General features: G+C 40.3%; 1 protein-coding gene across 14 annotated transcripts in view; it reads right to left on the reverse strand.

Moving 5' to 3' along the window:
* mecom (MDS1 and EVI1 complex locus) overlaps nt 1-13,550 on the reverse strand; it is a 138,350-nt gene that overhangs the window by 81,332 nt on the left and 43,468 nt on the right. For all 14 annotated transcript variants that reach the window (XM_017424013.3, XM_017424008.3, XM_017424016.3 and 11 more), the window contains exon 2: nt 11,042-11,367. In XM_017424013.3, coding sequence (XP_017279502.1) covers nt 11,042-11,367 — 326 coding nt within the window. The remainder of the gene's footprint in view (nt 1-11,041; nt 11,368-13,550) is intronic.

The following is a 13,550-nucleotide window of genomic DNA, read 5'->3' on the forward strand; positions in this document are numbered from 1 at the left end:
CCCCCCCCCCCCCCTCGCCACTGGGGACAATCTCCCTTCTTGATCCAGCCTGTAAGGAAAACAACCGTCCCTCACAGTCTGACAGTGATGTGGAGTCATCCAAACACCCAGGGTAGAACGAAGACTGGTGGAAAAGAGGAATGTAATAGGAAGGAGGAAGGGAAAGAGGCCACCTTTGGCGAGCGCCACAACAGCTTTGGCAGTCTGAGTTTTTACATTAACGGTTCTGGAATCACCAACTCAGGCTCCTGTAGAAACTCAGAGTTCATGACTTTCAGCTTGGTGAAGTAATGGCAGCAAGGTTTCCATGGTGACACATATAAACAAACTGATCTGATCTTTGCTGCTCAACAGGTGTTTATATTCACTTCACAGTAGCTTAGTCGTAGCCTTGTTAATCTTCCTTAATGAGACTGAAGGATGTGTGGAAATTCCATTTTCCAGACAATCTTTTTTAGCATTGCTTATAAACTTCAGACTCCTCCAAAGGAAGGAGAAGTCTGTGTTGTCTAAAGCCCACAAAAGCCTTTTTTATCCCCTGCAGGAACTGGTAGCTGTTCAGGAAGTGGTGCCCAGTGCAAGCTGCAGGATGATTTATGGCTCTGTGTCCTGGGTGGCAGTTGGACCTAGTCCCACTGTCACTCCGGTCATAGAAGCATTTCAGGGCCCAATCAGAGGCTGGCCAGAGCTCTAAAGACATTACAATTCTTGTCATAAAATGGTTTGGAAAAGAGAGAAGCTGCAACGAACTGCCCTTGTGAAAGAAAACAATTGGGAGAGACAATACGGACGATACAAAAACCTGCTCTCTGGGACTGGTCTGATTTGACTTGGCACAACTCAGGTGAGAAGTTGATTTTGCAGGACTCTTTCATTTGTTCTGAAGACACTAACTCATTTGGACTTCACAGGGCTAGAGACAACAATTAGTATGTCAAAGATGTCAGAAATGGCTGCTGAGTTTTGAAGGAAGAAATCCTTTGTGACGGATCTGTGCTGACAATGCAGGCAGATGAGAAGGGAGGGACTGACTCCCAGAGCGCCATGTGGAGTGGAGGAACCTTTTGGGCTGCATTAACCCTTATCTGTGAGCTCTCATGAACAAGGTTCCATTGCAGACTACCTGCTGTAGCCTGGAAAATCCTATTACAGATTGCAGTGGGACACTTGGGAACACACCACCAGGAAAATCAGTCTCCCTCAGCACAGATCATAGACAGGACATCAAGTTCCCTCTTCAGCTAATTCGGGCTCACTTTCATTCATTTTGACTGATTTTCTTGCTTTGTTGTTCTCCATCTGTCTTTGTTTCTGTTCAGACTCATCTGTTACTCTTGTTTTTATCTTATGTGGTTGTGTTTTGTCTGTCTTAGACTGTCCCCTCAGTTGCTAAGAATAAGTATAGCGTATAACCACTGCTGACCTTTCACTATAAAGCAGTAGCTCCACTTCATGTTGACAGCGATGTTTTGAGATTTCTGTTTTTATCTCTACATTTAGGAATAACTGATAACAAGCATGTCTCTATGGCATTATCACTTCACATTATCTCTTCCACAAAGTCTCTTTTAAGCCATTCATTGTTACAAATCATCTGTATATTGATCATTATTACCAGTATAGGCATGTATCATAAATTTTTCAGACCTCTTTCTGCCATTTTTCAGAAATAATGCATGTTTATTGTGAGTCTAATTAAACATTCCCTACTGTAATTATGCAGTGGCAGCAACTGATGGACTGCATCATTATTATGCAACCTGAAAGCAATTAGAAAACAATTATTGACTGGGATGTGATCTGAGGTTATTACCAACATAATTAACCCTATTAAATATGAGAGGCACTCTAATTTAAAATGTGACCTTCAGTAACTTTACAGAATATTACCAGATATATAGTTCAATAATTGGTGCTTTGTGTAACACTGGGCAAAACAGTAAAAAAAAGGTAAAAAACAGGGCTTTTAACAACACAGCTAAACTGTAATGCATTATGTTATGTAATGTAAGCAATGTTTTCAGATTTCTGGGTAGAAACTTTTTGAACCATAAAGTAAGGAGTACTCAAACACAGCAAAGTAAATATAAATGAACAAATCTGGTGTTGAAGTGGTAATACCACCAAAAGTTTTCATTAGTAAATAAAAAAGTAATAATTATGGCAAATGATCATACTGTTTATACTGTATGATTACAATTATTTCGAATGCATGAATCTTTACTTATTTTAGAAGAATTAGCAAACAGTGCCACTGATCAGTATCTGGTGTTCTGATCTTCTGTCAATCACTTGCTCCTTGGCATTTTTGAAATTTTTACATTTATTTACACCCTCATATAAAGGAAACAGACAGGTCCAGCTCATAATATTGACTTTTCAATAACATATAAGTGCACAGCAACCTATCATGTGGCTCAAATTAAAGCATTATGATATAGCAGAACGACTTTGGGGTTAAGACCTCATTACTGCCACCATGGCCCCTGCTTTCACTCTCCCTAGACCCGGCAGCTCACATCTCTGGCTTTTGGACCGGCTTTTTTTCTAATTGGAGAAGCAATACAAAGTAATTGGAAAAGAGGTACTGACTGTGTTACTGTGATGATTATGGCCTGGACTGTTTTTTATTTAAGTTTAAAGCGAATAAGCTCTCAAACCAGGCCTCACTATCCTATTACCCTTTGAACTTCAGCAATGAGACACAAGACAGATATAACTTAAAAATGAACTAAATTTAGAGGTCCATGCTCTACAAGGGATGTTGAAATACATATGGTAGATTGTGAGTCCATATCTATGGAGTAAGAGCTGTGAAAAAGAGAGAGAGGGGGAGTCTGGCAAAGGCTAAGAGGACATAAGGCCTCAGCTTGTGCCTGTTTGCACAGCTCTGACCACAGACACAGAGAAAGTAGTTTCGTAGAGCAATATTAGCTCTTGATTATTTGCATTAACCAGTACTTAGATTTACTGCTTGAGTAATATGATCTGACTGGTAGTTAAGCACTAGCAGCAACACAGGGCATGAAAGCCAGGACAAAGTTGCCATTCCTCCGCTGTTTCCTCGAACTGGACCAATAAAAAAATCATTCAGCTCTGCCCCCCCACGCCCCCAGTCGCTGTCTTTCTCCCTCTCTCTAACCTGCCCCATGGGGAAAACATTTGGAAACAATCAGTGGTGTGTTTAAAGAGAAGGCCCTTCCCCTATCAATCCCCGCGGATAAGGTATCTATTAGCCCGGCTCTCTGGCCCAGCACACGGAATTCATCACCTTTGTTTCCTGTACGCCGTTTAGGGGTCCCCTCATTTTCATTCCTACCTGTGCAGAGTGCAGGGGGCACATTTGGTGTGCCTGTGTGCTGAAACCTATGCAGTTTAGCACAGTGCTGTGTGGTTTTGGAAGCTGTGAGCACACATAAGTCTAAAGTAATTGATCTATCTATCTATCTATCTATCTATCTATCTATCTATCTATCTATCTATCTATCTATCTATCTATCTATCTATCTATCTATCTATCTATCTATCTATCTGTCTGTCTGTCTGTCTGTCTGTCTGTCTGTCTGTCTGTCTGTCTGTCTGTCTGTCTGTCTGTCTGTCTGTCTGTCTGTCTGTCTGTCTGTCATTTATACACAGTGATTTATATAGATTTTAAGAAGTTTTTTGCAAGTGCAAAAAGCAGAAGCAACAGTAGCAGTTACCTGTAGCACATCTACTAGAATAACCATACAATGTAAAATTAATGGCAGCGTGTAAAGGTTTGTAAAACAGCATTCCCATTAACTGTTATGAAATTTTGAGATTGAGTTGTTTTAAGACGGCAGCAATATACTTTGTTTTTGGTCATGCGAGGACAAGCCATTGTCTCATTAACTGTGTCAGAATAAACTCTTTCCTTCAAACTGAGATACTTAAAAGAACTATCTACAACATGTAAGATATTGATTGTTATCCACATATTGTAACTACATTTAAAAGGATCCAAACTATTTTTTTAAAGCTTTTTTCTAGGGACACAATCAAATTCTTGTATAAATAAAACCGGTTAACTATAACCTGTTAGCCAGCCTTTCCTTATTTCTTCTTTTCATTGCAAATCCCCTAAAAAAAGAATATATACATTTTAAAAATAATGGAAATGACAGTGATTTTGATGCTCTCTTTGTTAGTATTTAGAGTCCCATAACAGTTTAGAAAAGATGATGTAAATGTGTCTTACAAGGCAGCAACATTTATATTCCCCCAATGAATCAGTGCACCTGCATATAAATCTGTTATACTGTAGCTGTCTAGACATGTGTCATTGGTTTATTGCAGTCCCACTAAAACCATCCTCTTTTTTGCTGCTAATAATATAATATGGTATTTCCCCTTCTTCTTTCATCAGCTATCAATCTTTGCCTACATCCCACAGGATCGGATGGGGAGGGAAACAGCATTTCAAGCTTTTGAACAGGTGGACTCCTCCTTCCTCGTCCCTCTTTTGCCTACCCTCCTTTTCCAATCAAACAAACATCAAACTCCATTCAGTTGAGATCTAATAGGGCCCATAACCTTTGCCCTGCTTGGACGGACCCCCAAAGAGGGCCTCCTTCACCTGTTATTGTGCTGCTGGCTACACCTTCCGACTGGCATAGCCCCTCACTCAGGCCTGTCTTTGTCTTTCTGCAATTCCCTCTGACTTTGTTCAGTTAGTTAACCCAACTTCCCCTCCCTGCTGGGAACTCTGACAGAGAAAGAAGAAAGGGGGGTAAGGGGGTAGAAAGTGGAGGACAAAAGGAGGGCGAAATAAGAAATTTGTATGCCTTTTTTTATTTTTCATTTCATTTAACAAAAGAAAACTAGTCTCTGGACATTGTGGGAAATCCTCTCAAACTTCTCAGTGTCTGACTTGTACTCTCTCTTAATGAGTGAGCTAGCCTAAAACTCTTCTCACATGAGATTAGGATGTTAGTATCAGTCTATGAGCTCCCAAAGACACACAAACACACTCACTCAAACAGCACCAATAAACAAAAGATTAACCAAAAGAAAGGGATTATCAGTCAACTGACAGGCAGGGAGATGAACCCTCAGCTTGTTTTGTCTTTTTTGAAGGATTTGAATGGGCATCACCCTGACCGGGAAAATGAAGCTCCAGTTCCACTAGACAAGAAGCTCATCTCGCTCATAGACAAAGGCAGCTGCTGCCACACATGAGTGAAGGCATTTCTGAGAGGAGGCTGTTCACTCCACTGCACCACTGAAAAGAGACTATGGTTGTTTATTGGTAGCTCAGCAGTTTAACACACACACTTAGTCTGTGTCTGAATTGAACTGATTAAATTGTTATACTACCACATAAACTGACTCACGGGACTTGAGGGATATTATTGATGACTGCATTTATCTTAGAGCTGCTGGATGATGTAACAGAGTCTGGACAAGAACAGGTCAAAAAGGAGCTTAACACATGCTCATTTAGGCCTGAATGGCATTGGAAATTTGGACTTTCAACAAACGTCATGAAGGCACCAAAATTTTGGTGCTTTATTGACATTTGCACAAATTTTACTTTATTGTCATTTTATTAAATTAATGAACAAATGTTTTATCTCTAAGAGAAATAAGGCAGACACTCAAGCAGAGGAGTTTTAAATATTTTGGTATCTTTTTTTGCAAGAGATTGTATGATGCAGGGAGAGATGAACCACTAGCTCAGGGCTTTGTCTGCATTAAAGAAGACAATGATCCAGACTGTATAAAAGTAAGTTGGAAGACAACACTCTTGATTTACTAGCCGATCTATATTTTAACCAAAAGAATGAGATTCTGGACACAAACAGCTGAAATGGACTTCCTTTGCAGGGTGCCAGGATCAGCTTCAGCGATAAGATGAGAAGTTCCATTATCTGGGAGGCATCAAAAGTAGAGTCACTTTTTCTCTGCATTGAAAAGAGTCAGTTGTGCATCTGATTAGGATCGCTCCAGGACACATTCCCTTGAAGGTTTTTTAGCCACTTCCTTTTGAGAAGAGATCTGGGGGAAGACCCAGAATTCACTGGAGGGTTTCGATGTCCTCTCTGGTCTGGGAATATCTGGATTCCTAAAAATGAGCTGGAGAGTGTCAATATTGGGAGGGAGGTCTAGACCTGTCTTGATTGGCTGTATCCACAATCCGATCCCAGGTGAACAGTTAAAGATAAATGAATGGATGAATGGAATTTTAAAAAGCCAAATATTGGCATGACATTCAGGTGCATGATGAATGTATGTAAGCTTTTCACCCAATCTGTTAATACGACCTATACTATACAAAACATTTAACATTGGAAAATCCAGCAAAACCCCAGATTACATCAAGTCAAAGCATTTTACATCCAGTATCACCAAAAGGGAATGCTAGCTATAACAAAAAGTGGTAGCTATTAGGTCTTTCATATATCAGAAACTTTGCCCAGTACTGGCCTTCAACACTGATGTCACGTTTAAATTATTAGACAAGATTTTCCGCAAATCCATAAAATATCATAGCTATTACTACATTTAACATGTAACAGCCAATTCTGTTTCTTGCACACGACAACTCCCAAAACAAAGTTCACTGTCTATGTTACGATTCATTGAGCATCAATGGAAACAAAGTTTATTATGAACTGCTCATTCATTGCTGCCAAGAGTTCTTCAGCGGCCAGTTTGTGCTGTTCTCGTGAGTTCCCACAATGTTCCTGTAAGCACAGCACTTTGACAACAGGCATTCACAAGGTCTTTGCAGATCCAAGACTTTTCCACTTTGAATTTCTGAAAAAGTGCATGTGAAAATGTGAAGATGTGTGTCCATTGAGCAAGAGTGTGAGTGACAGAGAGGTTCATCCCCAGGGCCTGCCTTTCTAAGCACTACTTTGGGCAAGGGTATCTATGCTGACAGTAAATGTGGAGAGGTGGCAGGGGCTGGAGGATTAGGGGGGCTTTTAGTCGAGACTGAGAGTGGCTTTTTCTTCATGTGACAGAAAGAGGTGACGGGCCATCAGCGTACAGGGGACAGGCAGACAGCCAGCCAGAGACATCTGCATTCATTCAGGACAGCGGCTTATCCGTGCACAGAAACACGCCCACTTGAAACGCCCTTCTTATACACTCTCACACTTTGTTTTGCTCAACACACAAAGCTTTGATTTCAGAGAATCCCTGTTGCAAAGGTTTGTACTAACTGTGTTTATGGCAACAGCAGTAAAAACCTGCAGACTATCTTAAAATTGTAACTGTGAGAGTTCTTTGTAAACCTCCCAAATTTCAGTTGGCAGGAATGGCAAAGACAGGTCTGCCTCTGCTCAAACATCTGCCACTCCTCCTCCTTCCATCCACCCATCCTCTCATGACCAGGAGGTCGAGAAGACAGCCAGAGCCAGAAAAGGCCCTGCCCAGCCATCTAATCCTTTACTCTCATTCACCATCACTGCTAATCTCCTCCTCCACCTCCCCACTACCACCACCAACGCAATCGCCTCTACCTCCGCTTCTCACTGAAGAGGTGCACAAAGACCCTCTAAGCAGACCCTGTCCCAACGTCCCACCCCTTCTCACATCCCTAACCTGCTCCACCCATTGCCCCCTTACAGCAGGAGGCGCACAGCTCTCTAAGCTCATCCCGAGGGGCTGCGAGTTTTGGTGAGCCCAAATGTTCATTGAGTGCCAGATAACTCCCTCCTGGACTCAGCCTTTCTGACCCATTGTTGCTGCTACTGAGAAGAAAAAAAACAAAACACAAATGGAGCTTGAATTTCAATGTGCCTCAATAACTCAGAAATAGAGAAACAGCAGAATATGGACTTGTGCAATACAAGAAAAAGAATACAAGAAACTTGCACAAATATTTCAGCAAGTGCAGGTCAAGACATCCCTATTCTAACACATAGCTGTTTAAATGCCACAGTTTAAGAAGTTTTCTTTTATTTTTAAGTTATTTCAATAATTTACACAGAAAATTTGTAAAATAGATGATCAAATTTGTTCTGGGAAATGCCTGAGAGTCACAAGAGTACATAAGAGGCCATTTGAAATTTTATTTCTGTCAGTAAGGTGGGGTTCACATTAGTTAATTGTATCTTTATGGTTCATTGTTTGTGTACAGAGAAGAAATGTGACTTGAAGTCAGAAAATTGGCTCTTATATTTTGGATTTTGATAACAGATCATATTTTCTGCCAGGTTTATAATAAAATCTAACAAATTTGGTAAAATACTTTTTAAATTTGCATTTGTTTAGGGTTTAAAGGAAAATATCATAACAAAACTTAAGTATTAGTTTAATGATCTTTTACCTTTATAAAATAATTTTAGTAATATAGTATTCAGTATGCCAAAACAAGTTTGTATGAAAAAGCTGATGGTTGTGACAACAAAATGTGATAATGTTGCAATGAAGCTTTTGGAATGTCACTTTGTTGCATCTTTATTTATTTCAAATAATATTTAGCAGAACTGAATTCAGATGACTGTAGAGCTTGTTCTTTCAAAGAGGTAAGTCTCAGGTCATTATCCTGCAGCAGTATAAAAAATGTCTCAGATCAAATGCTTCTTTTCTTCTTGCAGACATTGTCAAAATTCTTGTTGTTTGATTTATTTTGTATTCATTTTTAGTTTATTTCTATGTTCATTAAAAATATCTTCAAAATTGTCCTTTTAGATCCTTTTCTTTATGCAAACTTTTCTTATTGCTGTATTTAAATTACGTATATTGTCCACTGAACAAAATATTTTCCTGTAAAGGCCTTAGTTCTTTATTTAAACTTAACATGTTGAGTTAAAAACTCAAGCACAACCTTAAAGAACAGCCACTCATAAAAATCAGTAGCTTATACATTGTTCTTATAACAATGACATGCTCAAAAACATGCAGAGATCACACATACACCTGCACAGACGCAGTGTGCATGATCTGTAGCATGCACAGTACCTCAGTTCTGCATAGGATGGTGTAGGAGAGCCTGACAGACCCCTCACAGCTGCCTCTCCACTTCTTATTTACAGAAGCTATCTTTCCCATAAGTCACCATTCCTGTATTCATAAAGCATCCTGGACGCCATAACTCAATCTTTCCCCCTTTATGAATAAAGCTCCCAAATTTATGGTGATGGCGCCGAGGAGTGGTGGCCTCCACAGTGACAAACTCCCTGCCCCACCCACCCCACCAGTCTGTCACCACGGGCTCGGGTCCACTCAAGGCCCCTACATCAAAGGCTCCAGGTGGGCGTGCCACTTTATCGCTCCCAGGTCGGTGACATCACCTTGCTTCGCCGCACAGAATTGATGATGAAAGCAAGCATATCTGTCTTCACTCACATTTACCAAATCAATTTTATTTTTTACAGACCCTCTACAGGGTTATTGGCATATTGACGCTTTGCAGGCGGGAGGTTGGGAGGAGGAATGGTGAATGAGCGGGCATGGGAAAAAAGAAGGGGGGGGGTGGCTCAGTGGGGATAATGGCATTTACCATATTTAATGCAGAGGGATGTCATCACTGAATATCCATTCTGAATAATGTGGCATTTCATCATAAATTCTTTACAACTTATTTACTTAATGGAAAGAGTTATAGCTAGCTGTCAGGACGGTAATTAAACAATGTGATACAGTGCTGCCTCGCCAGGATCCCATCTTTACCCCCCACCCCCCACCCCCCCAAACACACACACACACCCCAACACACTCCCACACACATACATCCAAGCTCCTCAGACCTTTAAATACATATTATTATTCACGATCCTCATAAATTACAACTGGATTAAAATTCATGAAACCCCTATTTCTTTTATTTTCTTCCCTTGGGGAAAAAAATAACAATAATAACCCAGAGAACCTGTTCAACCAGCTGTAACTCTTTTTGGTAAAGATAGGCACGTCTTCTTTTTTAATTAAAATTACAATGCTAAGTGAATGAGATAAATAATTTGTGCTCACTTTCATTTGACAGTTGTGTATTTTTGTCTCATTTAACAGCTGATAACACGGAAGAGGACATATGTATCACAGTGGATGCAAATAAAAAAGTTTATTATTTGAGACAAGACCACTGTTTGCATTTAAAAATCAAAGAAGAGAAGTTATGTTAATATATCGAATCATCTTTTTATTTGAATCTGTGACTTCTCCCTTTATAAACTGCACAGTCAGCCATTTTTAATAAGCTTGGCTCTGTCCAACAAAAGGACAAAGCCCTGAATGTGAAGAACCAAACCCTCACTTTTAAATTAGGGGGGATCTATTCAGAGAAACTAAATGAGGCTGATACTCTGGCAGCCCACTTCATCCTGCTCCATAAAACCAAGCAAGCTTGACACTGACAGAACCCACAGCTAACCTTTGGCCTTGTCCTGTGACCCCCACCTTCGATTTTTTTGTCTGCTGACCAATATGCCATTCGCCAATAGTCACACTGGGTCTCTATAGTTAAGGACGAAGAAAGGATTTATGGCTTTTTATTTTAATTGAGCTAAGAGCACAACGTCAACTCAGTTTCTTTCAGATGCACTGAGCTAACATTACATCACTGGGCAACAAACGGCTACAACAGCCTTGTGGCCACTGGGCTAAATGTGAACATGACGACATGGGAGGAAATGAAAAGAGAACTGATGTGAATGCTGCAGTGCATGTTGGCCAAGGAAAACCCCTTGTTACAAATATGCCACAACTACTGCAGAAAAAAAACAAACTATGATTGCAATTTTTATGTTTATACTAGCACTAAAGCTGAAAACACGTTGTTATAAGAACAATTTTATTTAAGCTGCCATAAAATCTAATCCAAAATTGTGTGATTGCAATTGCCATGTCTTGACATTAAATAGCACATATAAAAATGCATCTGAAACTCAGCAAAGCAATCAATTTACTCTCAAGAATATGCCTAAAAAGCTCTTCTTTAAGTAGGCAACAAAAGAAGAACCACATCTACCAAACTGACATTTTTGACTTTCAAAACTACAATAAATTCTTTAAATTAAAACTATCAAATACAGTTTCATAATGACAAAAAAAATATGTATGTTCTTACCTCCCAGCCTTGAGTGGGATCTTGGAGGCAAGGGCTGTGTTCTCCTTCATAAGGTCCAAAGCGTTCCCCAGTATTCACCTTCCTGCGGCTCCAAATGCCGAGACCAGCACCTGGAACTGCTGACTCTCTCAGTTCAAAGTCCAGAGGAATGGTCACGTCAGTTTGGGTTAAAAAGACGCTTGGTTGCTGGACTGACTGAGGTGACAACTCATCATCAGATAGCGGGTCCTCTGCCAGGGTTGAAGTGAGCGTGGGATCGCCATTAGAGCCACAAATGTCATCTAAGATGTTGGCTGGATAGAGGGCAAAGTCATCATCACCATCACCTAGGAGAGGAACAGAGTCTATATTTGAAGATGTTGTTCAGAGACATTTTTTGTTCAAGTTAAATCACAAACTGAACAGTTTTTTTTTCTTCCAAGACAGAAACAAGCTCCCCAGACGCATATTTTTTCATCTTTGCTCAGAAGTAAAAAGTATAACAGTGGTCATGCATAAAAGAATGTTTTTTTTGTTTTTTTTTCATTGGGGTTTTGTGTGTATTCTGCGTTTTATCCGCAGCATCAGCAGTATGAGTGATCTCACTTTTGCAAATCAAATAGAAACTCTCATGTGAGATTCAGGCTAATTAAAACTCAGAAAAGTAATACAAAAAAAGAGGCAGAAACCAAATTCAAAAAATTTGTTGATTTTTACTATGCAACAAAAATGCAAGTGGAACATTGTGTACCAAAGCTATGACTTGTTACACATTTCTCAAATCACCTGTAGATGTATTTTGAATTCTGGACTATGACATGATAAATTAATAACAATCTTGTAGGCCCCAACAACAAAAACAGGTTATATTTGTCATTTGGTTGAGCGAGGCAAACAGGGACTGCTCAGCATTGTACTGCTCTGGCCATATGATATTTCCTTTTCCTGAACTCTTTCAGCACTGTGCAGTGAAAACAGTGGCAATCACAGGAGGGTTAATTGTGAATAGAGTGAAACAGGACATAGACGTATGACCTCCTAAACCCACACTGGGCTTCTTGGAGTGTTTGGAATGAGTAAAAGTGAGTGATTAAATTAATCACAGCTACATTATAAAAAGTAATTTGGTTGAAAGAAGGGCTGAAATCAGACAAATCTGCATGTAAAAGCAAAAGAAAGAAGGGAAATCGGTGAGGACAATAAAGTGCAAAGGTAGGCATGTTTTCAGGCAAATCTGCACAGAAAGCTGATGAAGAAGCAATCAGACATGACAGACTGCCAGCCAGGTGTCACACACTGAGACAGACAGACACTAGAAGCCGGAAACGATCCACAGGAATCTGCCTCTTTGCGGTGGGCTGTACCTAACGCAGGCTGACAGGTCACGGGGAGAAGGGGCTCTGCTAATGAGGCTCAACAACCCATCCCTGCACTCAGGAACATTCCTGAAGGGCTGCCTGTGTGACACTGTACCTCTGCTCTGTCAGCTGTGGAACCCTTAATCCAAACAGATACATACACACAAACTCCTTGCTCACTGGCCATGAATTAACAATCCTTCTGATTGACTGAACGGGTCATTGTGGCTGGCCACAGGTGGTCGTGAACTAACCAAAGAAATTACCTCCAGACTTTGATAAAAATCATCGAACACTTGCTTCCATCTTATTTTGACTGTATTTAAAACAAAAAAAGCCTAATTCATCATGTCTATATGTGCAAGTCCAAGGTCAGCATACAAAACTCAAATGCTGCGTAAGTCGCGTAAAAGCTGTTTTTCTTTGCCAGTTAGGAATTATAAGTCCTGTCAAAATGTACTTGCTGTGGGGGGCAAATATCTCTGCATGAAAAAATCTGTGGAATCAGCTGTCTGTTCAAGATAGATGCCAGTGTTTTCTGTGTTGCACTGTAAATGTGTGCATTTGTAGAAATGTACAGCATTTATGATTTGATCATTTCTCATTCTTTCCAGTATCATTTTATTACAGTTTCTGTTTTACCACACACACAGTGAGGGTCCAGCATGTGAATGACTCTACAGAGCTCCATGACATTCATTGTTCTGTGGGAGTGTGATGGTTTTCAGTACAGCGTCTGTGTAACATGGTTACAGACCTAGATGTGACGTTTGCCATATGTTAGAGGGACAAGGGCTTTTAAAGGTAACTGGATCCCTTTGTTGCTGTTTCTCCTCGGAGCACCCCTCCTCCCCATGTTGGTCTCCAAATTTATATTCAATTCAGACCAGATATTCTCTCAGTCCACTAGATTCAGTGAGAGCACCCCAGCTCATAAACATATATATTTTTATAAGGTGAATGTTAGCCGAAGACAAATGCCCCACATTGGGAGTTTTAAATATTGTGGTTTCATGTGCAGATGACTGATAGGTTAAAGAGCGTGACTCTGCTTAGCCGTGTTGGGCGGCAGGGTGAATGCACACAGATGATCAGATTGCTATTTGTGAGTGTGACTCTGTGTGTGTGTGTGTGTCCACACACAGTTCTGTGAAAAGCAAATTGTCCTATTT

Source organism: Kryptolebias marmoratus, linkage group LG2 (genome assembly GCF_001649575.2).
Source record: "Kryptolebias marmoratus isolate JLee-2015 linkage group LG2, ASM164957v2, whole genome shotgun sequence".
Classification (NCBI taxonomy): Eukaryota; Metazoa; Chordata; class Actinopteri; order Cyprinodontiformes; family Rivulidae; genus Kryptolebias; species Kryptolebias marmoratus.